Genomic DNA, 27,224 nt, shown 5'->3' on the forward strand with positions numbered 1-27,224 from the left:
CACACCCAGCCTGTCTCCGTAGTGAACTCGGGAGCCCACCCACTCCCTGTAATCAAGGGGTCTCTGTCCACGGAGACGCAGTCCGTGTGCATCGCCCCGTGAGCCGACTCCCCAGGCCCGGCCCCGGGTCAGCTCCTCCCCTGCTCCTGCCTTTGCCCCCGGCCAGGGGCCTTGGGGGGAGGGATCCCCAGAGGCAGTGACTGCCATCAGCCTCTCCCATTGGACTACATGATGACTTGAGGTCACCCACAGAGGACAGGATGTGACATGGTTACATCTGAGGGTCCTGCTCGTCCACTTCTGCCACCTGTTGGGTTTGCAAGGCTGAGCTGTTAGAATGCCCTGAAACCCTTCTACTCCCACCAGCCAAAGACCCAGAGGGGCAGGCAGGGTGAGGTCCACGTGTCCACCTGCCTCGGACCCAGCCGGTCAGAAGATGTGCCCGTCACCCCTGCCTGAGCAGGCCATGGCCTGAGGGCTCTCTCCCCGCAGGCCACACCTACTCTCTGACAGCAGACGCCACTGGGTGTGGGGCAGAGGGAGAGGGTCTGGGGCAGAGGAAGGAAGCCCCCGTAACATGTTTTACAGCAAAAAGGCAAAGTCATCTGACTCACCTCTTCTCTCTCTCTCCTGTCTCGAAAGCTTCCTTTGGAGTTCGCAGACTGATAGGAGTAACTGAGATAGAAAAAGGCTCCAGCTACGGAAACCAAGAGTTTAAGAAAAAGGAATAATTAATGGCTGTGACTGAACACATGTGGCCTGACGGTGGTATCCAGTTAACTCAATTAAAACCAGAGCAACACACAGAGTGGAGGAAAAGACAGTTAGAAACTATTTTTCTTATTAACTGGTGACTAATATTAACAAAACTTGAGCCAAGAGGAAAGAATTCAGAAGGCCTGCCAGATGGCGTCTTCAGCCTCCCGCAGCGCAGGGTCCCGGCATCTCCGAGCGCGCCCGTGGGAGGTGGGTCCCGGCGGAGAGGCCTCCCGCGGACGCCTCTCTCCAGAACTCCGCTTCCAAGAGGGAGCCTTTGGCTGCTTTCTCTCCTTAAACTTAGATCAAATGTTTTGTTTTTTAATCAGTTATTTTGGGAACTTAACCTGGCCCTTCACCTCTTCTGCACCTCCCGCCCCCCCAGAAACTGTCTCATAATGAATTTCTGCTGTCCTCCTGGGAGCGGACGGCCGGGTCCCGTCCCCCGGGGAGCTCGCCTGGCTCAGCACCTTGGCTCCCAGTGGGGACCCCGTGGAGAGCGCCCGTAGCGATAAGCACACCGGCACGAACATCAGGTCGATTCCTCCAAGTCGGAGCCCTCACTCTGCCCTCTCCTGGGGCTGGCTGAGGGCGAACGCCCCACCTTACTTTACAGAGCCCTGTCTGCCCTAGCTCCTATTTGACCCTGTGTGTAAATACGTACATCTGTTTTTAAAGTGGATGGACCCCTGAGAACTCAGTGAAATGCAGAGTTCTCCATGCACCTAAAGCTCCTCTGTCCCTCTCATGGCTGTCAGACCCTGGTCCCTCCACACTGGGTGCTGGGGAGGGAGGACCCTCGGGGCTGCCGCGCGCCCGCCCATCCCACAGATCAGGAGCCAAGGAGGGAGGACGGGGCGGCCTGTGGGACTCTAGGGTGCTTCAGAAGAAGCGAGGGCACCGTCAACCCTCTGTTTTTTAAAGGTAGTTGGAGACTGTTAACACTGAGCTCATTGGCTTCTAGAGATTTTATTTTTACTGGTTGATCTCTTGGTAGTTTTTAACTTACTGCTGGAAACTAGAGGTGGGGTCCCCACCCCCCAGCCTCACACTGTGTCCTTGGGGAGGACCTGCCCCCATCCTGGCTGGTGTCACTGTGGCCCGGCCACCCCTGAGCGCCCAGCTCCCTGCCTCCTGGACGTCTCTGAGAGTCCAGGCAGAGCCGAGGGCAGCGCTCGGCTGGACATGCTGGCTCCCTCGGCCTCGCAGCGAGCCCCTGGCCCACGCCAAGCGAGGGATGCTTCTCCCTACAGCATGTCCACTCCCCCAGCGCGGCCGGGTGGAGCCCCTGGAGCAGTGGCAGTGGTAGAAAGCTCAACTCGGTTTTGGTACCATCAGCCCACCTGCATTTGGCTTTCATCTTGCTTGTTCTAAGTCACACCCCCCTCATCTTTTTAGCAAGGGAAGAAAAAAAATGGGTGTTATCTCTGATATATTGTAACCAGCATTCTGAACAGAGGTAGGTTGAGTTTTCTAGGGGAAAACAAATGGAGAAAAGAGGCATGAAGAAAAGTAAACCGAGAACATAATTAGGCATCAGGCCTAAGTGTCCTGGGGAGATTGGATGGGGATGGCAGCGTTCTGCATGACAGAGGCACTGCCGGGCCCCGGGTCTGTGGGGGCTGTGCTCTCAGGGCGTGTGTGGGATGCCAGCTGCGCACACCTGCTCAGAGCACGGCTCCTCAAGGGGGTGAAGGGGCAGACCAACGAAACCAGACGAGACCAAGGAAACCAGACGAGACACGCTTGCAGACACTGTTGTTTTGGAAATGTGCTTCCCTCCATCTGAAATCTCATCCATCCACCTGCCCACTCGGGCAGCTGTGCTGTGAGCAGGGCGTGCACTCCCCTGGCTGAGCACCCCGGAGATTCTCCTGCACCTTCCTCACGCTGCACACTGCTCATCCGTCTCCGTGTGTGTTTAGATCCATGCCATTCACTGACTCACTAACACCCGCAGAATCTTAAAGGAGGAAAGCTGAAGGGCACGACCATGCACATATGTGACCTGGAAAATGCAAATTTAGATCTTTTATGATTTAATTAATAGTTATTGTTTCCCATAGAAGTTCCCTCCCTTTGAAAGTAATATATAATGTATAAATTCTGCACTGAGTCGTGGCGGAGCGGGGCAGCCCCTCGGTTAGAGTGGAGATGGAGGCCCAGGCCCAGGGGTCACACCTCATCTGGTTTCCTTCCCATCTCACAGCTTAGCTTGTGCTTCTCAACACCAAGCCTTTAAGAGCAATAAAAACTACACCATGAATGTTTGGGGTTTTTTTTTTTTTTTTTTTTTTTTTTTTGGAGGAGGGTGGATTTTGCTTTTCATCCACTTCAGAAGGAAAAGGGGAGGAGAGCTCCTTTACATTTTTAAATTAAATTCATAAATCCCAGAGTAGTCTTTTTTTTTTCTTTTTCCTTTACACTCTACTTCTGAGCTGAATTCAGTTAATGTTATGTCCAAATTCAGGCTGAATGTTCAGGCTGAAGCAACTCTGTAGCCCACAGTCCGTGCTGGCCGCTGTCGGGGTGAGGCAGCTGCTGGGCCTGGCGTCGCTGATGCCCTCCACACCTGGTCCTCGAGCCAGGCTGAGGACAGGAAGGGCGTTGCTGGCCTGTAGCTCCTGTTGCCCACCCGGAGCCAGGCTCCCCACTGGAGGCTCCCAGCTGAGAGGACCCAGGCCCACCCATGGGCGTCTGGCAGGCCAAGCTCCCAGCCCGGGCCGTGGTCTCCTGGGGATGCCGCTGGCCTGACTCTCAGCTTAGGCCCAGGTGTCAGGGGGTCTCCTGCCCGTCTTCCCAAGGATGCCATTGCTGTCTTCATCATCTTCCCCCGTGTGAGACACTGGTTGTCCGGTACTCAGTGACAGCGTGCCAGACGCACACTCTATGTGAGGTGCTTTCAGGTCCCTGTCCTCAGGAAGCGCAGAGTCCGGTGGAAGAGATGAGTGCTGAATAAATCACTAAATACACAAAACAACAATGTAAGCAGCACTTATTTAAAAAAAAAAAAAAAAAAAAAAAAAAAAAGAGGTCCTGTCGATCAATTTTGAGTCTCTCTGCCTCGTCTGTCCCCTGACTCCCTTTCGTGCACCACGGCATGAGAATCTTTCCTCACGCTGTTAAGGTATTGCTGAGCATTGACACTGACCTCAAGGAAAAGCAGTCGTTGGACCCAGCCGTGTGTGGCACTCACGTGTGATTCAGTAGCCGTTGCCGGGCCGTCCACGCCTGTTGTGACTACCGATTGGGGTCAGATTTGGGGTGAAGAATAAGTAACTTTCTGCATGCTTTGTCTCTCTCTGAGACACTTATACAACAAGCTGAGTATAATCTCTCCAGCCCTGAAGATTTTCACCTGACTTGTTAACCCCACGCGTAGACTCCCGCTGCAGGCCTCTGGCCTGAGGCTCACTGCATGTAGCCCCTGGCATACAACACTAGTGCCCCACAGCGCGATGTGCTTCTAGCCCTTCTGCACTGCACCTAGGCTCAGGGTTCCAACGGCCAGCCCGAAACGCCTACCTGCCTTCTTTCTGGAAACAGCACGTCCCGGCCGTGTGCCTGCCCCTTTCTCTACTGAACTAGTCCCCAAACCAAAGGCAAGCCCTCTCGGGCCTGGGGGGATGGGGCCGGCCACACCCCTGACTCCGTCCTGGCTCTGCCCCATACCCCTGCCGTGGGGCCGACCCGGGGGATGCAGACATCCAGCTCCGTATTCCTGCCTTTCGGGGCCAGGATGCAAAAACAGTTTTTGCGTAAAAGATGTCACACTGATCTGCTCGAGTGGGGTGGACACATGAGTTAAGTTTTATCATGAACACTCGCTGCTTGTTAATTCAGGGATAACGGTGGCATTCTTACAAAGTGCTCGGGAAATAGAATGACAGGAACGCTTTCAGGGAGCCCAGGAAGTTACCAGAGACACTGGTGTCAGTCGGCCTAGGCAACAGCAGCGTACGCTTTTCAAACATCATTGAGTTGTCTTAGAATCTGAAGCTGTGTAATGACAATGTCACCTGGAGTTCTTTTCCATTTCTTAACTTTTTGTTGCACAAGTATTTGGACAGAAGTCGAACTGTGAATGAGATACTGAAATGCACTAAATTGTATTAAATTAAACTGGAGTTACTTGATACAATGAAGAAATGCATCTGATCTACTTGTATTTATTGTCTCAGAATTGTACGTTGTGACAATCAAATGTTACTTGCCTAAATGCCAGGAAATTCAACTGGCTTCTTAATCACCAAGATCGCCAGCAAGTACTGTAACTGTAAATGAAAATCTCTCTGGAAAACTCACACAAACCATTGACCTGAGTGCACATGACAGCCACTGGCTTCTTTTTCTATAATTGAAAATCTGCCATCGCTGACTGTTGGCCAGTTTCAAAGGGACCCATTGTATACAGGGTGCAAATGTATTATATGGATGTTTCCTTTTGTACGCTTCATTTTTACAAGTTTTGCTACTCACAAGCTTTATGTAGTGGAGGATAGAGGTATTTTTGGTCTTTAGAAGCTTGTTGGGGTGAGGGCTGCTAACTTACTCTTCGAAGGCCTGTGTCCCGAAGGCCTGGCTGCGTTTGCCGTGCTGTGCGAGGACCTGTGTACACAGGCAGGTGTGCGCCTGCCCAAGCGCGAGTAGCTCTTGTGTACTGGTGAAATGCTGCAGGCATCTGTTTATTAAATTTGCTGCTGTGAAAGAGAAGGATAAAAAACCACAATATAAGAGAAAGCGACTCCGTGCCTCCTTCTGTTTCTTTGTTTCCAGTCTGCATAGATGTCTCCAAGGGGAAACCAGGGCCACCAGGCACTCCTGTCCCATGGGGCCACCCACCTGCACAGCCCACTCCCACGGGCTCTGTTTCCTTGGAGGCCATCCTGCCGATGGCACTTTTCAAGGCCCTCCATTCCCTACGAGTTGCTTTCTGGAAGGGAAAATTGAAAAGGAGAGAGGTCACCTAGCAAAAACACAGGGGAAAATCAGGCAGTCCACATGCGAAATGATCCGATGATGTCCAAAAAAGGGTTTTAAAAGCCATCAAGGACAAAAGGTTTTCCTAAGTGGCATATACACATCCAAAACAACCTTTTTTTTTTTTTTTTTTGTAAAAACAGACTCGTCTGTGGAGAAAACCAAGGAACCTCTTTCTCTTCTTTATTAAAAAGCAAAACAAAAACTCTTGTTAGGACCAAAAGATATTCCAGGTTCTCGTTTCGTGTCTTCTAAAAATAAGCTAAGCTGAAGAGTCTGGGTGTCCACGTGCTCCTGGGAACGGCCCTGGCAACCTTGGTGACATGCTGTCTTCTCCGGGGCTGCCTCCTTCCCCGATGGCATCGGTGAGGGTGACCGGTCCGTGCTGGTGCTTAGCCCAGTTCCTGAGAAGCTGGGAAGGCCTGGCTCAAAGTCCCGCGTCCAGATGCCATTTATTTTTTAAAAATATATCCTGAATTCAGAGCACACAGAATTTGGCATGACGTTCTGTTGTTTTCTTGGGAGATGAAAGCGAAGTGCCTGGTGCCACTTGGTATGGGGATGTCGTGGGCAGGTCAGGCCTGGCCCTCTAACAAGAGGGACTGACTTGCCTGAACCCCACTTCGCCTATTTGAACACAAGTGCTCAGGGGCATTGGGGGGCAGCCATGCAGACCCCTGCGGACTTCATCACCCTGAGCATCACAGGCATCCGGCTCACCCAGGAGAGGGGCCAAGGTTAACCGTGAGGCCCGTTGCCTGCCTTTGTTGGCCCAGATCCCACCTCCGCTTCACCCAGAAGCTCAGTACGTAGGAGTCAGACCCTGCCACCTGACATTCTGGGACATGTGAGTGTGTATAGATGCACATGCACACACTGTGTGTGTGGGGACATTCATAGCCATACACATGCACACGTGTGCACGTCCCAGCACACACACGGGCACACCTGAAGAGTAAGGGGCAGCATTAGGAAGTGGGCTTGGGGAACCCTCCTCTTCATGTCTCTTCTTGTTTGTTTGTTTGTTTGTTTGTTTGTTTTTGAGATGGAGTTTCACTCTGTCACCCAGGCTGTGGAGTGCAATGGTGCGATCTTGGCTCACCACAACCTCCGCCTCCCAGGTTCAAGCGATTCTGCTGCCTCAGCCTCCCAAGTAGCTGGGATTACAGGCGCCCACCACCACCAGGCCCGGCTAATTATGTATTTTTAGTAGAGACAAGGTTTCTCCATGTTGGTCAGGCTGGCCTCGAACTCCCGACCTCAGATGATCCGCCTGCCTCGGCCTCCCCAAGTGCTGGGATTACAAGTGTGAGCCCCCGCACCGGCCCTCTTCATGACTCTTCTGAGCATGATGCCTGAGAACCCGGAATCGTCCAGGTGGCTCACACAGCAGCAGGGTTCATGGAGAGAAAACCCCTCTGGAAGAAAGTGCCCCCAGGGCTGAGGAACCTGATGAAGAAATCAAACAGTCCTGTGAAGTCTTAGCAAGTTGGCAACGTGGCCCGAGCTTTGCTTTGCTGTTGGACGTGAGCTCTTCCGCTGCAGGCGGCCTGCACCTGGGCTGGGCAGGAACAAGTCCAACCGCAGGTACTCTGGATGTGAGCCTCGACCATCCCACATGTGGCCAGGCGGCCTCTGAGGGTGCACGTGCACACACACATGCACACATAGACATACACGTGCAGGTACACCAGCAGGTGCTTGCCCTGCCGCTGAACCCCTGGGGGAGGGACAAGCCCAGTCACAGGGGAAGGCACCAGAGGACAAGGCCACGGAGGGCTCCGGGTGGCTTCAGCTGCTGCTCTGCAGTCGGTCCCAGCCTCCCAGCACTTGCCAGGTGGAGCCACGCCGAAGTCTTAGGATCCAGGGATGGGTAATGCCAGCAAGGTCGTGCCGTCCAAACGCCCATCACATGTGAGAGCTCACTTCACAGCTGCTGGCGCAGCCTCTGCTTAAACCCAGCTAGATCCCAGCATGCCTCTACCGTCTCAATCGGCGCATTCTGTTGATCACAGATGGGGAGAAGTGTGTTTCCGTGGGACAGTGTGTTACGGGGGAGGCTTGGATTTGGGGGCCTGGAGGCCTCTAGATGAAAACCCAAAACTCACTCCTTAGGACCTGTGTGGCCCAGGCCAAGAAGGTTCTTAGCCTCCATGCCCTTCCGTGTTCTCGCCTGTAAGATGGGGACGGTCATCGGGACGATCAGCGTACATCCTGAGCTTAGGCTGTGACAGGTGCTGAGCAAGTGGCTGCTGTCCTGGCAGACCCAGGGGCATCCCTGGCCTGTGTCTGTCCTGAGCCCTGCCTGTGCCAGCCTGGAGGGGAGGGGCTGTGGCAGTAGCCTTTGCTTCCTCTCCCCTTGGAACCTTTCATGAGCCCCCAGGGGCTCCTCCTCCCCAAGATTCATCTTTTCCTGTCACTTCTTAAACCCTTTGCGTCTGGGTGTGGTGGTTCACAACTGTAATCCCAGCACTTTGGGAGGCCAAGGCAGGAGGATCACTTGAACCTAGGAGTTCAAAATTTTTTTTTTTTTTTTTTTTTTTTTTTGAGACAGGGTCTCACTCTGTCACCCAGGCTGGAGTGCAGTGGCGCGATCTCGGCTCACTGCAAGCTCCACCTCCCGGGTTCCCACCATTCTCCCGCCTCAGCCTCCTGAGCAGCTGGGACTACAGGTGCCCGCCACCATGCCCGGCTAATTTTTTGTATTTTTAGTAGAGACAGGGTTTCACCGTGTTAGCCAGGATGGTCTCGATCTCCTGACCTCGTGATCTGCCCGCCTCGGCCTCGCAAAGTGCTGGGATTACAGGCATGAGCCATGGTGCCTGGCCAATTAAAAATATATATATATTTTGGTAGGGCACAGTGGCTCACACCTGTAATCCCAGCAGTTTGGGAGGCGGAGGTGGGAGGATCACTTGAGCTCAGGAGTTCGAGACCAACTCGGGCAACATGGTGAGACCCCCTATCTCTACTCAAAGTACAAAAATTAGCCAGGCATGGTGGCGGGAGCCTGTAATTCCAGCTACTTTGGGAGGCTGAGGCAGGAGAATCACTTGAACCTGGGAGGTGGAGGTTGCAGTGAGTTGAGATTGTGCTACTGCACTCCAGCCTGGACCTCAGAATGATACACCATCTCAAAAATAAATAAATAAAAATTAAATATTATATATATATAAAATAGCCGGGCATAATAGTGCACGCCTATGGTCCCAGCTACTTGGGAGACTGAGGTAGGAGGATTACTTGAACCCAGCGGGCGGAATTTGCAGTGAGCCAAGATTGTGCCACTGCACTTCAACCTGGGTGACAGAGCAAGATCCTGTCTCAAAAACAAAAAATCAGCCAGGTGTGGTGGCGTGCACCTGTAGTCCCATCTACTTGAGAGGCTGAGATGGCAGGATCACTTGAGCTCAGAAGGCTGAGGCTGCAGTGAGCCATGATTGTGCCACTGCACTCCAGCCTGGGCAACACAGTGAAATTCTCTCTCAAAAAAACACAAAAACACCCGTTCTTGCTGGACTGGGCCTCCCTTGCGGGTGCGGTGCAGTTCATCCCTTAGCACCTCTGAGGTGCGTACGCCGCCCCCGTGTCCCTCCACACTGCTGTGATAATGCTGCTTTTGTGCAGTTGATAGCACAGGGCATGTGAACCGACGTCATCCCCCTCCGTCAGGGCACACAAGGAGGGTGGGCTCCTGACTGACCTCGGCAGGACTGTGCCCATCAGAGCAACACACCCAAAGCCTCTGGCTGCAGCTCCTCAGACCAGTGGGAGGTCATTCGACCCACAGGAGCAGCACGTGTCTCCAGGAAATGGGATGGGACTGTGCTGCCAGAAAAGCAGATGAGCAAAGGCGGACAAGTCCAAGGTGTTCAGAGCTGGCCGGAGAGGCGGGAGGCTGGGAACATGGCAGCTGCAGAGCTCTCCCTGGGAGAGTCCGCGTGTGGTGGGAGGGACCCGGGACCCAGCCTGGTTTTCATGTGTGGGGCCCACAAAGACCTTGAGCTGCCTTCCGGAAGGATTGTCATGCAGGGCAGGGTGCGTAAGCAGACGAGCTGCTCTGTGCCAGGGGAGCAAGCCCCAGGGCTGTGCCAGCTTGTGCTCCCCTGCCCACGCAGCAGGCAGTAGATTCTGCACCCGGGATGCCTGGGACGCCCACAGGCCTTGGCCAGGCTCGGCTTGTGGCGTGCAGAGCGAGGGCTGGTGGAGCTTCCCGGGCGCTTGGAGCCAGGGAGTGTGAGCAGCGGCAAGGGAGGTCCTTGGAGACAAGCAAATGCTAAATGATCTGAAACTGGGATTGGAGATAGGGCAGGGGAGAGTCGGCTCTAGACAGGCATGTCCAGCCTGTTTGCAAAACCCCTGTAAGATCTAAGGACATCCAGGGGACAGACATCATGAGCGTGGGGTTCAGCTCCCATGTGCCACTTGTCATGGAGGGACTTGAAGCCCTGACCTATGCTAGAGGTCAGAGGACCTAGAAGGACCCACATCTTGTCTGTCCTGGGTGCCTGCAGAGCTGGGTGGGCCTTGCCCACAGTGTATCTGGGAAGGGGCTATACACCTGTCCCCATGGCTTCCCTTCAGCTTCTCTGCGATTCTCAGTCGCCCATCAGGACCAGAAGGAATTCTAGAGCATAATTTCTCCTCAAGCAGTTGTTTGTTTGTTTTTTGGAGACAGAGTCTCACTCTGTCTCCCAGGCTGGAGTGCAGTGCCATGATCTCAGCTCCCTGCAACCTCCACCTCTTGGGTTCAAGCGATTCTTCTGCCTCAGCCTCCCAAGTAGCTAGGATTACAGGCACTCACCACCATGCCCAGGTAGTTTTTTTATTTTTAGTAGAGACAGAGTTTCACCATGTTGGCCAGGCTGGTCTCGAACTCCTGACCCCTCAGGTGATCCACCCGCCTTGGCCTCCCAAAGTGTTGGGATTACAGGCGTGGTCACCGTGCCTGGCTCAAGCAGCTTTTAAATGCATCACTTTCCGCCCCCCAAAATTCCAACTCACACAGCTATGATTACATGGTCAGTTCCACCTGCCCAGGACTTTGTAAGAAACCTGACCCCTCAGGCTGGCCCAAAGCCATTGGATCTGCCCTCTCCCCAGAACAAACAGGGAGGTGGCTGACACCTCCAGTGGCTTCACGGCAGAACTTGTGCAATCGCAGGATGCAGCCTTGGGTGGCTGAAGAGAGCAGGGCAGCTGTGAACGGTCTACGCCATGTCTCCTGCTCAAACCCTTTTCTGCTGCTCCTAACCAGAAAATAAGGGTGGAGACAGCCTGCACCCCTCCTTTGCCAGTGAAAGATCTGGAGGGGAGGCGTGGGGTCTCTGGGGGCCAGGGAGGCGGGCATGACGATGCTGGTGCCCATCTCTCTGGGGCATGCCACCCCCTTTGGACTTCATTGTCCCTGCCGTGTCACCAGCGGCCCTGCCACGCCCTGCCTCTGAGTGTGTGGGATCTGTACCTGCCTCGCCCCCGCTGGCCGCTTTCTCCAGGACACCCGTGAACATCTCCAGCATCCTCGGAGCAAGGGAGGAGTGCTCCCGGAGCGGAAGTGGCCACAGTGACGCGAGGTCAGCAGATGGCCGCGGAGGCCTGGGCAGTGACCGGTCGGAGAACGAAGCCTGAGGTGTTCCCGGGCAGGTTTGCATGGGGTCTCAGCGGTGACCATGCACAGAGAAGAAGCGTGCCTTCCTGGCCTCGCGGTGTGGATTCCTGGCGCCTCTAAGGTCTGTTGACAGTGAAGCTGCACCCCGGTGAGCACGAGCCGGGGTGGGGTTGGGGGGTGACCCTTCACATTCCCTGCCCTCAGTGACAGAAACTCACTGTTATTATCCTAAACTCTGTTTCTGCTTAGAATTTGGGGCAACTTGCCCTAAATAACCCTTCCCTTGTCCTTGGCATGAGAGGACTCTGTCCTCAGGGCGCAATCATGTAGAAATAGGTCATCCTGAAGGTCCCCCCAGGAGATTCCTGAGAGGAAGGAGGGAACCTGCTGTGAGCCGCCTGGGTCATTCCTCCTGCATGTCCCCTCCCAGACCCAGCCGGCGCTGGAGACTGGTCTGAGGTCAAAGGCAGCGCCTTCTTCAGAGAACGGCCACAGCTGGCAGAGTCAGGCCTCCCATCCCCTCCAAGACAGCTGGGCTCCCTGGGGCTGTGGGAAGTGGGGCGTGGGGAGGTGACCAGCGGTTTCTGGTCCTGTGTGCCCAGCACCTGTCAGGCCACAGAGCCTTGCCGTGGCGCCTCCCCTGCCCACCAGCACACAAAAGGAGCAGGAAGGGATATCCATCAGAGGCTTTGCCCTCAGTGGGGGAAGGAAGCAATCTCACTCCATCTTCTGGTCCGAGGCCTTTTCCCTCTTCAGGGTGGGCCCATCCACACCCCCCTGAGGTGGCTCTTCCATCTGTCCCACCCATGCAGATGGGACCTGCAGGCTGCAGAGTCAGACCTGGGGGAAAATCCTGACTCCGAAGTCATTTCTCAGCCTCGTCAGAAAATGAAACGCAAACTAAGAGCTCCCCAGGAGGCTGAGGGAAAGGAGCCGGGCTCCCATCCGACAGCTCACTGGGCCATAAGCACAACCTGGGGTGTGGGGAAAAGCCACTGCCCTGCCCTGGGGGTCTCCGGGGTTCCTGGGCCGGAAGCCTGCAGTGGGGGCCCGGGGTACGAAGGCCTGGGCAGCGGTTCACGAGGAGACCTTGGACGGAAGCTTGTCCCTCCCTTTCTGCAGCAACCACTAAGAAAGGAGCAGAGGGACCGGGCGCAGTGGCTCACACCTGTAATCCCAGCACTTCTGGAGGCTGAGGCAGGAGGATCTCCTTAGGCCAGGAGTTCAAGACCAGCCTGGGCAACATGGTGAAACCCTGTCTCTACAAAAATAAAAAAATTAGGTCGGGCGCGGTGGCTCAAGCCTGTAATCCCAGCACTTTGGGAGGCCGAGACGGGCGGATCACGAGGTCAGGAGATCGAGACCATCCTGGCTAACACGGTGAAACCCCGTCTCTACTAAAAATACAAAAAATTAGCCGGGCGAGGTGGCGGGCGCCTGTAGTCCCAACTACTCGGGAGGCTGAGGCAGGAGAATGGCGTGAACCCGGGAGGCGGAGCTTGCAGTGAGCTGAGATCCAGCCACTGCACTCCAGCCTGGGCGACAGAGCGAGACCCCGTCTCAAAAAAAAAAATTAAAAAATAAATAAATAAAAATTTAAAAATTGGCTGGGCGTGGTGTCTCATGCCTGTAATCCCAGCACTTTGGGAGGCCGAGGTGGGTGGATCACCTGAGGTTGGGAGTTCAAGACCAGCTTGACCAACATGGAGAAACCCTGTCTCTACTAAAAATACAAAATTAGCTGGGCATGGTGGCACATGCCTGTAATTCCAGCTACTCGGCAGGCTGAGGCAGAAGAATCGCTTCAACCCGGGAGGCGGAGGTTGCGGTGAGCCGAGATCGTACCACTGCACTTCAGCCTGGGCAACAAGAGCGAAACTCCATCTCAAAAAAAAAAAACAAACAAAAAGCCTGGCATGGTTGTGCATACCTGTAGTCCCAGCTACTCGGGAAGATGAAGTGGGAGGATTGCTTGAGCCCAGGAGTTCAAGGCTGCAGTGAGCCACAAATGTGCCACTGCACCCCAGCCCAGACAATGGAGTGAGACTCTGTCTTAAAATAAGAAGAACAACAATAATAAAAAGGAACAGAGACAAAGCCACACGGTGCTCTCTGACTGCCGCGTCCCAGGACTACGTACATAACTGTGAGTGATCTTCGAAACTCCCAACAGCAGCCCACAGGCTACACGATGAGGAAGCCGGGGACCAGACCCACGACACTGACCATGCACAAGCCGTCCAGCTAGTTCAGAGTCAAGTGGAAATAACCAGGGTGGGAGCACAGAGAGCCACATCCCAGTGGCACCAGATCCTGGTGTGGGACAGCTGGGTGCTTTGGGAACTGCTGTTCGTTCACAGGGCTTTGCGGCTGAGCTCAGAACTTGATCTTGACTTTGATGGATGGAAGGAATGTGAGTGCCTGGGGTAAAAGGGGATTGTCACGTAGGCCACAGGATTCACGTGGGTAGAGACCCCTGGGCAGCAAGGAGCAGCCCCCAGCCCAAGTTAAGGTGTGGAGACAGTGAGCTGGGCGTGCCACCCTCATGTGCCATCCTCAGAACCCTGTAAGTGCTCCCTCCTGACCTCAAGTGATCCACTCGCCTCTGCCTTCTAAAATGTTGGGATTACAGGCATGAGCCACCACACTCAGCAGGTTTCCAGTTTTTTGATGTAGGCGTTTATTAACTTACCTCTTTTTTTTTTTTTTGAGACGGAGTCTCCCTTTGTCACCCAGGCTAGAGTGCAGTGGTGCAATCTCGGCTCACTGCAAGCTCCGGCTCCTGGGTTCACGCCATTCTCCTGCCTCAGCCTCCTGAGTAGCTGGGATTACAGGCACCCGCCACCATGCCCGGGTAATTTTTTGTAATTTTAGTAGAGACGGGGTTTACACTATGTTAACCAGGATGGTCTCAATCTCCTGACCTTGTGATCCGCCCACCTTGACCTCCCAAAGTGCTGGGATTACAGGCGTGAGCCACTGCACCCAGCCCTAACTTACCTCTTAATGCTTCTACTGTGTCCCATAGGTTTTGGCACATTATGTTTCTATTTTCATTTGTTTCAAGGAATTTAACTTTTTCTTTTTTTTTTTTTTTTTTTTTTTGAGACGGAGTCTCGCTCTGTAGCCCGGGCTGGAGTGCAGTGGCCGGATCTCAGCTCACTGCAAGCTCCGCCTCCCAGGTTTACGCCATTCTCCTGCCTCAGCCTCCCGAGTAGCTGGGACTACAGGCGCCCGCCACCTCGCCCGGCTAGTTTTTTGTATTTTTTTAGTAGAGACGGGGTTTCACGGTGTTCGCCAGGATGGTCTCGATCTCCTGACCTCGTGATCCGCCCGTCTCGGCCTCCCAAAGTGCTGGGATTACAGGCTTGAGCCACCGCGCCCGGCCGGAATTTAACATTTTTAAAACTTTTTTCATTTTTAAAAATATGGATCACTTCATGAGTTTGCACATCACCCTTGTGCAGGGGTCATGCTAATCTTCTCTGTATCATTTCAACTTTAGTATATTGCCACGGTTTCCCACAGTTACTAAGGGACTGGACTGAATGAAGGGGACCAACATGCAGAAATGAAAACTTAAAACAAAAGTAACTATTTGAAAGGAAGGGGCCGGGGAAGAAGATGAGCACTCCCAGCTTCTGGTGAGCAAGGGCAGCCCCCGAGCTTCCACAGCCCTTCTTAGTTATCGAGTAGAATGAGCAGGGAGGAGGAAGTAACGATTGGTCAGCTGCTTAATTGATCACAGGTTCATATTATTACTAACTGGCTTCAGATGTGTCCTGTAGATAATCACAAGAAACACTTGTGCCTGGATCGTGACTCCCCTCAGTATTCCTTGGGGGTGGCAGAAGCAGTTTGTCAGTTTACCAATTTGCCAACATTCTGCTTTTATGAAAACAGTTTGCTGTCTACTCACATAGCCTCCAGTGGTATACTGAGTTGATCACGACCCTCACTCTTTTGGCCTGCAACAGCATCTGTGTTGCCAAAGTGAGTATGGAATTTTAAATTTTCATTCTTAATCTCTTCCTTCATCCACTGGTCATTTAGGAGCATGTTGTTTAATTTCCATGTATTTGTAGAGTTTCAAATGTTCCTCTTGTTATCACTTTCTAGTTTTGTTGCACTGTGGTCAGATAAGATACCTGGTATGATTTTGATTTTTAAAACATTGTAGAGACATGTTTTGTGTCTTAACATATTGTCAATCCTGGAGAATGTTCCATGTGCTGATGAAAAGAATGTATTTTTCAGCTGTTGAGTGAAATGTTCTGTAAAGGTCTGTCAGGTCCATTTCGTCTACGGTGTAGTTTCATTCCAGTGTTTCTTTGTTAATCTTCTGTCTAGATGATCTTTTTAATGCTGAAAGAGGGGTGTTAAAGTCCAACTATTATTCTATTGGGGTCTATCTCTCCCTTTAGATCTATTAATAATATTTGCTTTATATATCTGGGTACCCTGGTGTTGGGTGCATATATAAGTGTTATATTCCCTTGCCAAATTAACCCCCTTATTATTATACAGAGTCTTTGTCTCTTTTTACGGCTTTTTACTTGAAGTCTGTTTTGTCTAATATAAGTACCGTTACTCCTGCTCACTTTTGGTTTCCGTTTTTGTGGAATACTTTTTCCATCCCTTCACTTTTAGCCTCTGTGTTTCTTTACATGCGAGGTGAGTTTCTTGTAGGCAGTGTATAGTTGGGTCTTTTTAAAGATCCATTCATGCCAGGTGCAGTGGTTCATGCCTATAATTCCAGCACTTTGGGGGGCTGAGGAGGGATGATTGCTTGAGCTCAGGAGTTCAAGACCAGCCTGGACAACACAGGGAGACCCCATCTCTACAAAAACACTTAAGAAATTAGCTAGGTGTGGTGGTGCATGCCTGTGATCACAGCTAATTGGGAGGCTGAGGAGGGAGCATCACTTGGGCCTGGGAGGTTGAGGGTGCAGTGAGCTGTGATCATGCCATTGCACTCCAGCCTGGGTGAAAGAGTGAGATCCTATCTTGAATGAATGAAGGAATGAATGAATGAATAAATGAATAAATATATTCAGCCAGTCTATATCTTTCAAATGGGGGAATTTAATCCATTTACATTTAGGGTTGTTATTGATAGGTAAGGATTTACTCCTATCATGTTTTTGATGTTTTTGGATTATTTTCTATATCCTTTATTCTTTACTTCCTCTCTTTTTGTTTATCTTTGTGATTGGCTGGTTTTCTGTAGAGATAAGTTTCTACTCCTTTTTCTTTATCCTTTCTACCAGTGACTTTAATAGTTTCACGTTTTCCCAACAGTTGTCATTTTTTTCACTTCCAGATATGTAAGATCTGGAGCATTTCTTGTAAGGCTGGTCTAGTGGTGATGAATTTTCTTAGTTTGTGCTTGTCTGTGAAATAGTTGATTTCTCCTTCATTTCTGAAGAATTATTTTGCTGAGTATATTTTCTTAGCTGACAGTTTTTCTTTTTTCTTTTAGTACTTTGAGCATATCATCCCATTCTTTCCTGGCCTGTAAGCTTTCTGCTAAGAAATGTGTTGTTAGTTTAAGGGGGAGTCCCCTTATATGTGACTTGCTGCTTTTCTCTTGCTGCTCTTATAATTCTTTGTCTTTGACTTTTGATACTCTCACTGTAATGTGTCTCAGAAAGAAGGTGTTTTAGTTTAATCTATTTGGGATTTTTTTTTTTTTCCAGCTTCTTGGACCTGAATGTCCATCTCTCTCCCAAGACTTGGGGAGTTTTCAACTTTATTTCGTTAAATATGTTTTCTAAATAGTTTCCCTTCTCTTCACCTTTTAGAATGCCCATAATGCAAATATTTGTTCATTTAATGGTGTCCCATAAACTCCGTAGGGTTTATTTTGTTTTTTTTATCTGCCTGTGTTATTTCAAATGATCTATCTTCAAGGTCAGAAATTCTTTCTTTTGCTTGTTCTAGCCTATTGTCAGAGCTCTCAATTGCTTTTCAAATATCATTCATTGAATTCTTCAGCTGTAAGATTTCTGTTTGGTTCTTTTTGTGATATCTATATCTTCATTGCATTTCTCATTCAGAGCATGAACTATTTTCCATATTTTATTGAATTGCCTATGTGTATTCTCTTGTGTCTTGCAGAGTTTCCTTAAGCTTATTATTTTGAATTCTTTTGCCAGCACTTCAAATATTTCTTTATGATTGGACTCTGATACTGGAGAATTACCTGTGTTCCTTTGAACCTGGGAGGCGGAGGTTGCAGTGAGCTGAGATGGTGTTGCTGCCCTCCAGCCCGGGTGACAGAGTGAGGCTCTGTCTCAAAAAAAAAAAAATATATCTATCTATCTATCTATCTATCTATACACACACACACACACACACACACACACACACACACACACACACATATTTATTTATATGGAACTAAAAGAACTCAATAGCAAGGAGCCGGGCACGGTGGCTCACACCTGTAATCCCAGCACTTTGGGAGGCTGAGGCAGGCGGATCACAAGGTCAGGATATCGAGAACATCCTGGCTAACACGGTGAAACCCTGTCTCTACTAAAAAAATTAGCTGGGCTAATTTTTTCTTTCTTTTTCATGTTTGATGTGTCCCTGCATTGATTTCTATGCATCTGGTGAAAAACTTGCCTTTTCTGGTTTTATGGAGTAGGTTTCATAGGGAAAGACTAATTTCTATGAATGGGTTTTGGGGTGTCACTATGGTAGGGGTATATTCGCCTTGGTTCTAGGTGGACACAACGTAGTCTCCACGTAGTTTCTTCAGCTGTAATCCAGGCTAATGACACCTGTGAGTGTCTCAGTGGCCTAGGCTAAGAGACGTGGTGGAGGCAGTGTCATGGCTTTGCCATTGCTGGACGATTTCTCAGGTCTTGGGTACGTGTGTGCATCAGGGGTCAACCAACTTGGGGCTGGGGTAGGGGCTGTGGGACTGTTACTCTGGCTGGGAGCCTGTGCACACAGTTGCTCCGCTGGCCTGGGGCATGCCTGCCAGCAGTGGTTGGTGGGGCTGGTTCCCAGGCCCAGGACTCAGGCACACAGCTGTCTGGCCAGCCTGGGGGAAGGGGTGCATTTGCCAGACGGGAACCATGGGGCTGGTTCTTAGGTCCAGGATGTGGTTACACAGCTTCTCAGTGGCCTGGCCTAGGTGTGTGTCTTCTGGGGGCCACTCACGGGGCTTTCTCAGGCCTAGGATGTCACTGCAGAGCTTCTTGGCTGGCACTAGTGTGTGTCTTCTGGGGGTGGCCCACGCAGCTGCTTCTCAGGCCTGGGATGAGAGGACAACGCTATTTGGCTGGTCTAGGGACATGTCTGCTGGGGGCAGCCCATGGGGCTGTTTCTTGGCCTGGGACATGGGTGCGCAGCTCCTCAGTCAACCTGGGGATATGTCTGCCAGGGGCGGCCCTCAGCTGTTTCTCAGGCCCTTGTTGTGGGCACAGAGCTATTGGGCAGGCCAGGGGCTTATCTGTAGGGGCGGGGGCACCCAGGACTTGGGCCAGGGCACATGGCCTCTCCACTGGCCCAGGAGTATGTCAGGCTGCTCAGAAGCTCAGGGGCCTCTCCTGCTTGAGGGAGGGCATGCAGCAGTCTGGCTGGCCCAAGGGTGGGTTCGTCCTGGGTGGGTTTGCCAGATTGTTCCTCCAGCTGGAAGAGAGGGCGATGGGAGCTGGTTTCTCTCTTTTTTTTTGAGATGGAGTCTTGCTCTGTCGTCCAGTCTGGAGTGCAGTGGCGCGATCTCAGCTCACTGCAAGCTCCGCCTCCCGGGTTCACGCCATTCTCCTGCCTCAGCCTCCCGAGTAGCTGGGACTACAGGTGCCGCCACCTCGCTGGGCTAGTTTTTTGTATTTTTAGTAGAGACAGGGTTTCACCATGTTAGCCAGGATGGTCTCGATCTTCTGACCTTGTGATCCGTCCGCCTCAGCCTCCCAAAGTGCTGGGATTACAGGCGTGAGCCACCGCGCCCGGCCAGGAGCTGGTTTCTCTTCTGTGTAGGAGCAGAGTCACTGCCGAGCCTTGGCCTGGGCTCCACAGAGCTGGGGTTGTGACATTCAGCCCCCGGTGCAGGCATGGTGGAATGGAGATGGAGCCCCAGGGCTGGAGAGGGGCAGTGGCTTCTGGCACACAGAGCAGGTGCACTGCAGAGGCGGCTCCAGTCTCACATGGCTCTGAGCTGCAGCAGTTTAGCTCACGGGGTGTGTGTGTGGGGGGGGGGCGTGGGTGGGAGGTGGGAAGTGTGCACCTTGTGTTCCTAGACCAGGGCAGTGCTGCTGTGTGACTTCCTGGCAGCTCTCCAAGCTGGGCGCGGGGCTTGCAAGGACCGTGGGATTCTCCTGTTGTAAGGACTGTAGGTGTTGGTGGTGGCAATGGGGGCTGATGAGGATCTTCTGCTTAACTTTGCCCCACAAGGGGGTGCCCTCCTGACTCCCAGCAGATTCAATCTAGGTGGAGGAGATGGGGCTGCAGGGCCAGGTGCCTCAACACTGCCCTCCAATTTGATGGGCTTCCAATCACCAAAGGTGTGTCTCTTCTCCCTGCTGCACTACAGCACTCTCCCTCTGACACTCCAGTCAAATCTCAGCTATTTATTTGTTGTCTTGGTCCTTTCTTGTGGAGGACAAGTGCCAGGGGTCTCTAGTCAGCCACCTTGATGACATTATGCTCTGTGGTTTTTTTTTTTTTTTTTTGAGACGGAGTCTCGCTCTGTCGCCCAGGCTGGAGTGCAGTGGCCGGATCTCAGCTCACTGCAAGCTCCGCCTCCCGGGTTCACGCCATTCTCCTGCCTCAGCCTCCCGAGTAGCTGGGACTACAGGCGCCCGCCACCTCGCCCGGCTAGTTTTTTGTATTTTTTAGTAGAGACGGGGTTTCACCGTGTTAGCCAGGATAGTCTCGATCTCCTGACCTCGTGATCCGCCCGTCTCGGCCTCCCAAAGTGCTGGGATTACAGGCTTGAGCCACCGCGCCCGGCCTGTTCTGTGGTTTTAATTTGAATTTTCCTGCAATGCAAATAATTAGTGATGCTTGGTGTTGAGTGTTTTTTTATATACCTGTTGGTCATCTGCATGTCTTCTTTTGAGAAATGGCTATTCCTTTTGCCCATTTGTAAGACTGGGTTGTTTTCTTGCTGTTGAGTTCTTTTTTTTTTTTTTTTTTGAGACGGACTCTCACTCTGTCGCCCAGGCTGCAGTGCAGTGGCACGATCTCGGCTCACCATAAGCTCTGCCTCCTGGGTTCACGTCATTCTCCTGCCTCAGCCTCCCGAGTAGCTGGGACTACAGGCGCCGGCCACCATGCCCGGCTAATTTTTTTAGTAGAGATGGGGTTTCACCGTGTTAGCCAGGATGGTCTTGATCTCCTGACCTTGTGATCTGCCTGCCTTGGCCTCCCAAAGTGCTGGGATTACAGGTGTGAGCCACCGTGCCTGGCTTCTTGCTGTTGAGTTCTTTTAGTTCCATATAAATAAATATATGTATATATGTATATAACATATTTATACATATATACACATATACATATATTATAATATATATGAATATATAAATAATATATATATATATTTTTTTTGAGACAGAGCCTCACTCTGTCACCCAGGCTGGAGGCAGCAACACCATCTCGGCTCACTGCAACCTCCGCCTCCCGGGCTCAAGCGATTCTCCTGCCTCAGCCTCCCAAGTAGCTGGGACTACAGGCGCCTGTCACCATGCCAGGCTAATTTTTTTGGATTTTTGGTAGAGACAGGGTTTCACTATGTTGGCCAGGCTGGTCTCGAACTCCTGACCTCAGGTGATCCACCTGCCTTGGCCTCCCAAAGTGCTGGGACTATAGGCGTGAGCCACTGTACCCGGCCTCTTATATATTTTGGATATTAACTCCTTATTGGATGCATGGTTTGCAAATATTTTCTCCTATTTTGCAGGTTTTCTCTTCACTCTGTCGATTGTCTCCTTTGCTATGCAGAAGCCTTTTAGTTTGATGTAATCCCATTTGTCTATTTTTGCTTTTGTTTCCTATGCTTTTGGGTCATATCCAAAAATAAATCCTTGTCCAGAACACTGTCATGGAGTCTTTCCCTGTGTTTTCTTCTAGTGGTTTCACATGTTCGGGTCTTGTGTTGAGGCTTTAATCCATTTTGAGTTGAATTTTGTATGTGGTATGAGATAAGGGTCCAATTTCATTCTGCATGTGGATATCCAGGTTCCCTGGCACTAACTGTTAGAGATACTGTTCTTTTTCTGAGTAGTGAACACACTCCCATCATTCAGACATTGTAGCCATCCAGTCCAGTGCACAAGGAGAGGCCTCAGTCTCCCCCAGCCCTGTCTGCCTGTGTCCTCCACCCCTTCCTCCCTGTAGCTTGGCTGGTGCGGTGCCTATGATGCCTACTCTGAGTGGCAGGCGGTCTGTCTCAGTTGGTCAATTGCTGTGCTATACTGGCCAGCAAGTATTGTAAGTCTTACCCCTGCTTGTAGATAAATATTTATATTAGTGTATGTTTCCAGTAATTTTTTTTTTTTATGAGAAAGGGTCTTACTCTGTTGCCCAGGCTGAAGTGCAGTGGTCAACCTTTGCTCACTGCAGCCTCAACTTGTTGGGCTCAAGCAGTCCTCCCATCTCAGCCTCCCCAGTGACTGGGATCACAGATGTGTGCCACCACACTGGCTAACTTATTTTTTGGCAGACTTGGGGTCTCTCTGTGTTGTCCAGGCTGGTCTCAAACTCCTAGCCTCAAATGATCCTCCTGCCTTGGCTTCCTAAAGTGCTGAGACTACAGGTGTGAGCCACTGCACCTGGCCTTAGTCTTTCTTTTTGAAAACTGGACATGCTTGGCTGGGTGGCTCTCTGGAAGCTTCCTTGGCATCTTAGTGTATGTCAGTGTTTAGAAATGTTCCACTGCCATGTGGCGCTGCACCCCCACTGCTGGGTCAGGAGCGCGTCCCTCATCCACCTTATTGCTGATGCTGTTGGCGTCTTGAAGGGTTTACTTTTTCTGCTCATGCTGGGTTGGACTAAGAGAGGGAAAAACCTCCTATTACTAGCAGGTGTTGGCCTCTCCCTCTCCTGACATGAGAATGCATCTTAAATAAAGACGTACCTCCCTCTCCCATGCCTGCAAAGGGCCAAAACGCTCCGGCTGAAGTTGCCAGGAGATCAGCACCTCTTCCTTTCCCCTGCCTTCTGCAGATTGCCCCTCCCCATGGCCTCTGGTTGAATGTGTCTGTGCAAACCTCTGTAGTGATCTCTGCAAAGGGAGGAGGGGAGGGAGGCCGGGACTGAGCCCAGGGCAGAGGTGGGAGCTGGGCCTTGGGGAGCCTCCCTTGGGTCCAGGCAGTGGCAAGAGCCATGTGGAAAAAAGCAAGTCCCTTTACTCAGAAAACCCACTGCTGTCCCTCCACCAGCCTGGCTCAGGACAGGACAGATGGGCCTTGGCAAGCCTCCCACCGACACCACGCCAGCCTCACGCAACAGGAGTCAGCCACCTTAGGTCTGCAGCTCACAGCCCATCCTGCCAGGGATAGTTGGAAGACTGCCTGGAGGGAGGCCTTTGGTTCCCAACAAAGCTGGGCTGAGGCCACGGGATGCCCTGCAGACCCTTCGTCTTCAGACTTGTTTCCACATTTATTTAAAGGATGCAGGGAGGAGCTGGTTTTCTATTAATAACAATTAAGTACTCTTCATGTTCAAAACAGAACACTTATTACTTGCAATTTTCTGAGCCAGCTAAGCTTCCAGCCAGTGTATTAAACATGTAACCTTTAGGTAATGAGATGAACTCTTGATTTCAGTACCAGGCTGTGGGTACATCTCTCCTAGAATTCCAGCAGCCGTCGGGACCCCTCTAAGGGCTGGGGGCTGGACGAGAGGGGTGCAGGACAGACGCGTCCATCACAGAGCAGTCTGCCTTCGAGGCAGAGAGTGTGCATGGACTGGGGTGCAGGTGGTTTATTTGGGCCTAGAGAGAGGGGGAAGGGAGTGGGGATGGTGGGGTGGAGAGGACAGGGGGTGAGACAGGGACTGTCACTGAGCTGGTTCCTGCCATGGGTTTGACCTGGCCAGGGCTGTGAACGAAGCTCCTCTGAGCAGAGGGAGGTTTGCATGACCACCCACCTACCCCAGGGTGGCCATCGTGGAGAGAGGGCCTGCTGGTGTCCATTTTCCAACACTTCCTGGCTGAGCCTGTTTCTGAGCCCACGGAGAAGGTTCTAGGCCTGGGGCAGAAAAGTAGGGGCCCCAACTAGTCTCAGAGGAGGGACCCTAACAGTGTCTGGTGCCACCCAGCTGTAGCTGAAATCGGAGTGAGCTGAAGGCATGTGGCCTGAGGCACCTGATGCGTCTGTTAGGGTCTGAGTGCACCAGGGAGGGCAGTTCTCTTGTCACCACTCAGGCCACTGTGGTTGGACAATTTCCCATTGTACCAGTTATGTAGGAAGAGATGTAGACATTGGGCTAGCTGACAGCACCTTTATTCGAGTGATGTTTTGGAGGTTTGCTTACTGGCAGCTCAGCCCTCAACCAGCTCTTGCCACCTTCTTCTGTGCATGTTACTCGATGTTAGGTGTGCCAGGGGTTGGCATGAGAGGCACTGGCTTCTGCCACCTGGGCAGAGGGCGGCTCCCTGATCCCTGAGAACATCAAGGAAAAGGTGGGGCACAGACGAGGGCCTCCAGCAGAGTGGCTGCTCCTACCCCAGTCCCAAACCCCACCGTGTAGGGACACAACTGGGGGACATGAGGCCAAGGCACACACAGGCCTCTTGGGGAGTGACCTCTGCTTGGAGAGGGAGCATGAGAATCCAGGCTGTCAGGAAGCCAAGAAAGATGCAACTGAGTTAAAAATAGGAGCACGAGGCAGAGTGTTTGGAGCAGCCGTCCACAGCGCCAGGCTTGATTCCATCAGCGCTACTTATTTACATCACACTATGCAGCCTAAAACCTGGGAAGAGCGTATTGTTTCTGCACAAGCTCACATGGCAGCAGGTTCTTTCTGAAGACACCACACAGTGACGGCAGCAGTTGACAGTGTGCCACACACAAGCCTGAGACTCAGCAAGAGGAGAAGGGCCAGGCTGAAGGCCGGGCACACCCTCACCGTGCCGGGAACCTGCCATTTCCTCTTGTATAAAATGGCTTGATAGCTGCAGTCCTGGCAACTGTGTTCTGGGCGTTGCCAAGCCCCAGTGGGCCTGACCCCTAAACAGCTATGGGGCGAGCCCTGGGCCTCTGTCTGTCTCTCCTCTCATCTGTGACATGGAGCTAGGATACCTCCTCCCAGGCTTTTTGTAGGCATTAAAATAATCCAAGGCTGGGTGACGGTGGCTCACGCCTGTAATCCCAGCATTTTGGGAGGCTGAGGTGGGAGGATCACCTGAGATCAGGAGTACGAGACCAGCCTGGCCAACATGCTGAAACCCCATCTCTACTAAAAATACAAAAATTAGCCAGGCATTGATGGCGGGCGCCTGTAATCCCAGCTACTTGGGAGGCTGAGGCAGGGAAATTGCTTGAACCCGGGAGGCAGAGGTTGCAGTGAGCTGAGATTGCACCATTGCACTCCAGCCTGGGCGACAGAGCCAGACTCTGTCTCAAAAAAAAAAAACAAATCCAGGTGTGTTGATTGCATAGAATACATGTTTTAAATGGGGGAAATTCTATCATAATCCCTGCTTTCAGATGAGATAACAGACGCAGGAGACATGAAGAGTAACTGAGAATCCATGCGGCCCTGTGCCAGGATCTGCTGCGTAACCACAGTGCGGCCTCACTTTTTGCAAACAGGTAAGCTCCTTATGGACCGAGTGGGCTGGGTGTGGTGGCATGCGCCTGTTATCCCAGCACTGTGGGAGGCCAAGGTGGGAGGATCACTTGAGCCCAGGAGACGGAGGCTGCAGTGAGCTATGAATGCACCACTGCACTCCAGAGTCGGTGACAGAGCAACTCTGTCTAAAAACAGAACAAAACAAAACGAAAATAAAACAAAACAAAAAACAGTGGAAAATGCAGATGTGTGGTAAAAGGGGGAAGGAGCTGCTGAGTCTGTGACCCAGACACTGTCACTGACAACGTTTTGATGAATTTCCCTCCAGTCTCTTTTGTAATGATAATGGGGTGGAGATTTTTGCTTTTATGTAGCTGTTATTATATCACATCACTTTTTTTTTTTGAGACAGGGTCTTGCTCTGTTGCCCAGGATGGAGTTCATTGGTACAATCTAGGCTCACTGCAGCCTCTACCTTCCAGGCTCAGGATCCTCCCACCTCAGCCTCCCGAGTAGCTGGGACCACAGCTGTAGCCACCACACCTGGCTAATTTTTGTATTTTTTGTAGAGACAGGGTCTTGCTATGTAGCCCAGGCTGGTCTCAAACTCCTGGGCTCAAGTGATCCTCCCACCTTGGCCTCCCAAAGTGCTGGGATTACAGGTGTGAGCTACCAGGCCTGGCCTTCACTTTCAAGATTTTTATTAATTCACGTTTTAAGTATTTCCCAGATTATTGTAAGCCCCTTTAAAAAGTGTTTATAGGCCGGGAGCGGTGGCTCAAGCCTGTAATCCCAGCACTCTGGGAGGCCGAGACGGGCGGATCACGAGGTCAGGAGATTGAGACCATCCTGGCTAACACGGTGAAACCCATCTCTACTAAAAAAAAAATACAAAAAAACTAGCCGGGCGAGGTGGCGGGCACCTGTAGTCCCAGCTACTCGGGAGGCTGAGGCAGGAGAATGGCGTAAACCCGGGAGGCAGAGCTTGCAGTGAGCTGAGATCCAGCCACTGCACTCCAGCCTGGGCGACAGAGCGAGACTCCGTCTCAAAAAAAAAAAAAAAAAAAAAAAGTGTTTATAGATGGAGAGGGTCCAAGTGCAGTTCTGTTACGTGGATATACTGTGTAGTGCTGAGGTCTGGGCTTCTAGTGCACCTGTCACCCACGTAGCGAACATCGTGCTCAACAAGCAATTCTAAAAACATTCAGAAGCCCGTTCTAAACACCGTGTTGACAGTGACACGACAGCTCATCAAATGGACGAAGCCTGGTTTATGTGACACAGACCGCGCCTGTGGTCCCAGCTAACAGTTGTCGACATGCAGGTTGTGTCCAGTTGTTGAAATGCTGCAACGTGTGTTTTTATCCATAAAGGTTTGGGAGAGATTCTGCTTCTTCAAAGAGCTCTAGATGTAGAACTGCTGGCTCAAAGGATGAAAGGTTGGAACTGCTTTTAAAAAAACCGATGCCTGGCCGGGAGCAGTGGTTCACGCCTGTAATCCCAGCACTCTGAAAGGCCGAGGCAGGCAGATCACTTCAGACCAGGAGTTCGAGACCAGCCTGGCCGACATGGGGAATCCCTGTCTACTGAAAACACAAAAATTAGCCAGGTGTGGTGGTGCATGCCTGTAATCCCAGCTACTTGGGAGGCTGAGGCAGGAGAATCGCTTCAACCCGGGAGGCGGAGGGTGCAGCGAGCAGAGATCATGCCACTGCAGTCCAGCCTGGCGACAGAGGGAGACTCTGTCTCAAAAACAAACAAACAAACAAACAAAGGTGGCATCTTAGAGAATCTCCCACCAAGCCCCAGAGGCAGTATTTTCTCTTTTTTGGACTATTTGCTCACCCGGGATATTATTTATGGAGAGATTGGTTAAATGGACGGATGAAAATGCACATCAAAAAATATCCGCACCAAGGTGTTGGGCTCACACCTGTCATCCCAGCACTTTGGGCTGAGGTGCAAGGACTGCTTGAGCTCAGGAGTTCAAGACCAGCCTGGGCAACATGGTGAGACCCCATCTCTACAAAAAAATAAAAAAATTAGCCAAGTGTGGTTGTTGTGCCTGTAATCCCAGCTACTCAGGAGGATGAGGTAGGAGAGTCTCTTGAACCCAGGAAGCAGAGGTTGC

At 51.8% G+C, this 27,224-nt stretch overlaps 1 protein-coding gene, 1 long non-coding RNA gene and 1 other non-coding gene across 11 annotated transcripts in view; 2 read left to right on the forward strand and 1 right to left on the reverse strand.

Moving 5' to 3' along the window:
• LOC105472548 (1-acylglycerol-3-phosphate O-acyltransferase 3) overlaps positions 1 to 5,501 on the forward strand; it is a 122,484-nt gene extending 116,983 nt beyond the window's left edge. For 8 of the 9 annotated variants that reach the window (XM_071095784.1, XM_011725912.3, XM_071095786.1 and 5 more), the window contains one exon: positions 643 to 5,501. In XM_071095784.1, the coding sequence (XP_070951885.1) occupies positions 643 to 731 (89 nt within the window). In that variant the 3' untranslated portion in view covers positions 732 to 5,501. The remainder of the gene's footprint in view (positions 1 to 642) is intronic. The other variant, XM_024790019.2, reaches the window with a different exon arrangement.
• A 9,235-nt stretch (positions 5,502 to 14,736) lies between these two features.
• Positions 14,737 to 26,552, forward strand: LOC105472546 (uncharacterized). Its single transcript, XR_981621.2, has 3 exons — positions 14,737 to 15,337; positions 25,009 to 25,113; positions 26,467 to 26,552. It is a non-coding gene; the product is annotated as an uncharacterized lncRNA (long non-coding RNA).
• LOC112425068 (U6 spliceosomal RNA) lies at positions 14,767 to 14,869 on the reverse strand. Its single transcript, XR_003016067.2, has one exon. It is a non-coding gene; the product is annotated as a U6 spliceosomal RNA (small nuclear RNA).
• Positions 26,553 to 27,224: the final 672 nt, after the last annotated feature.

This window comes from Macaca nemestrina, chromosome 4, assembly GCF_043159975.1.
Source record: "Macaca nemestrina isolate mMacNem1 chromosome 4, mMacNem.hap1, whole genome shotgun sequence".
NCBI lineage: Eukaryota > Metazoa > Chordata > Mammalia > Primates > Cercopithecidae > Macaca > Macaca nemestrina.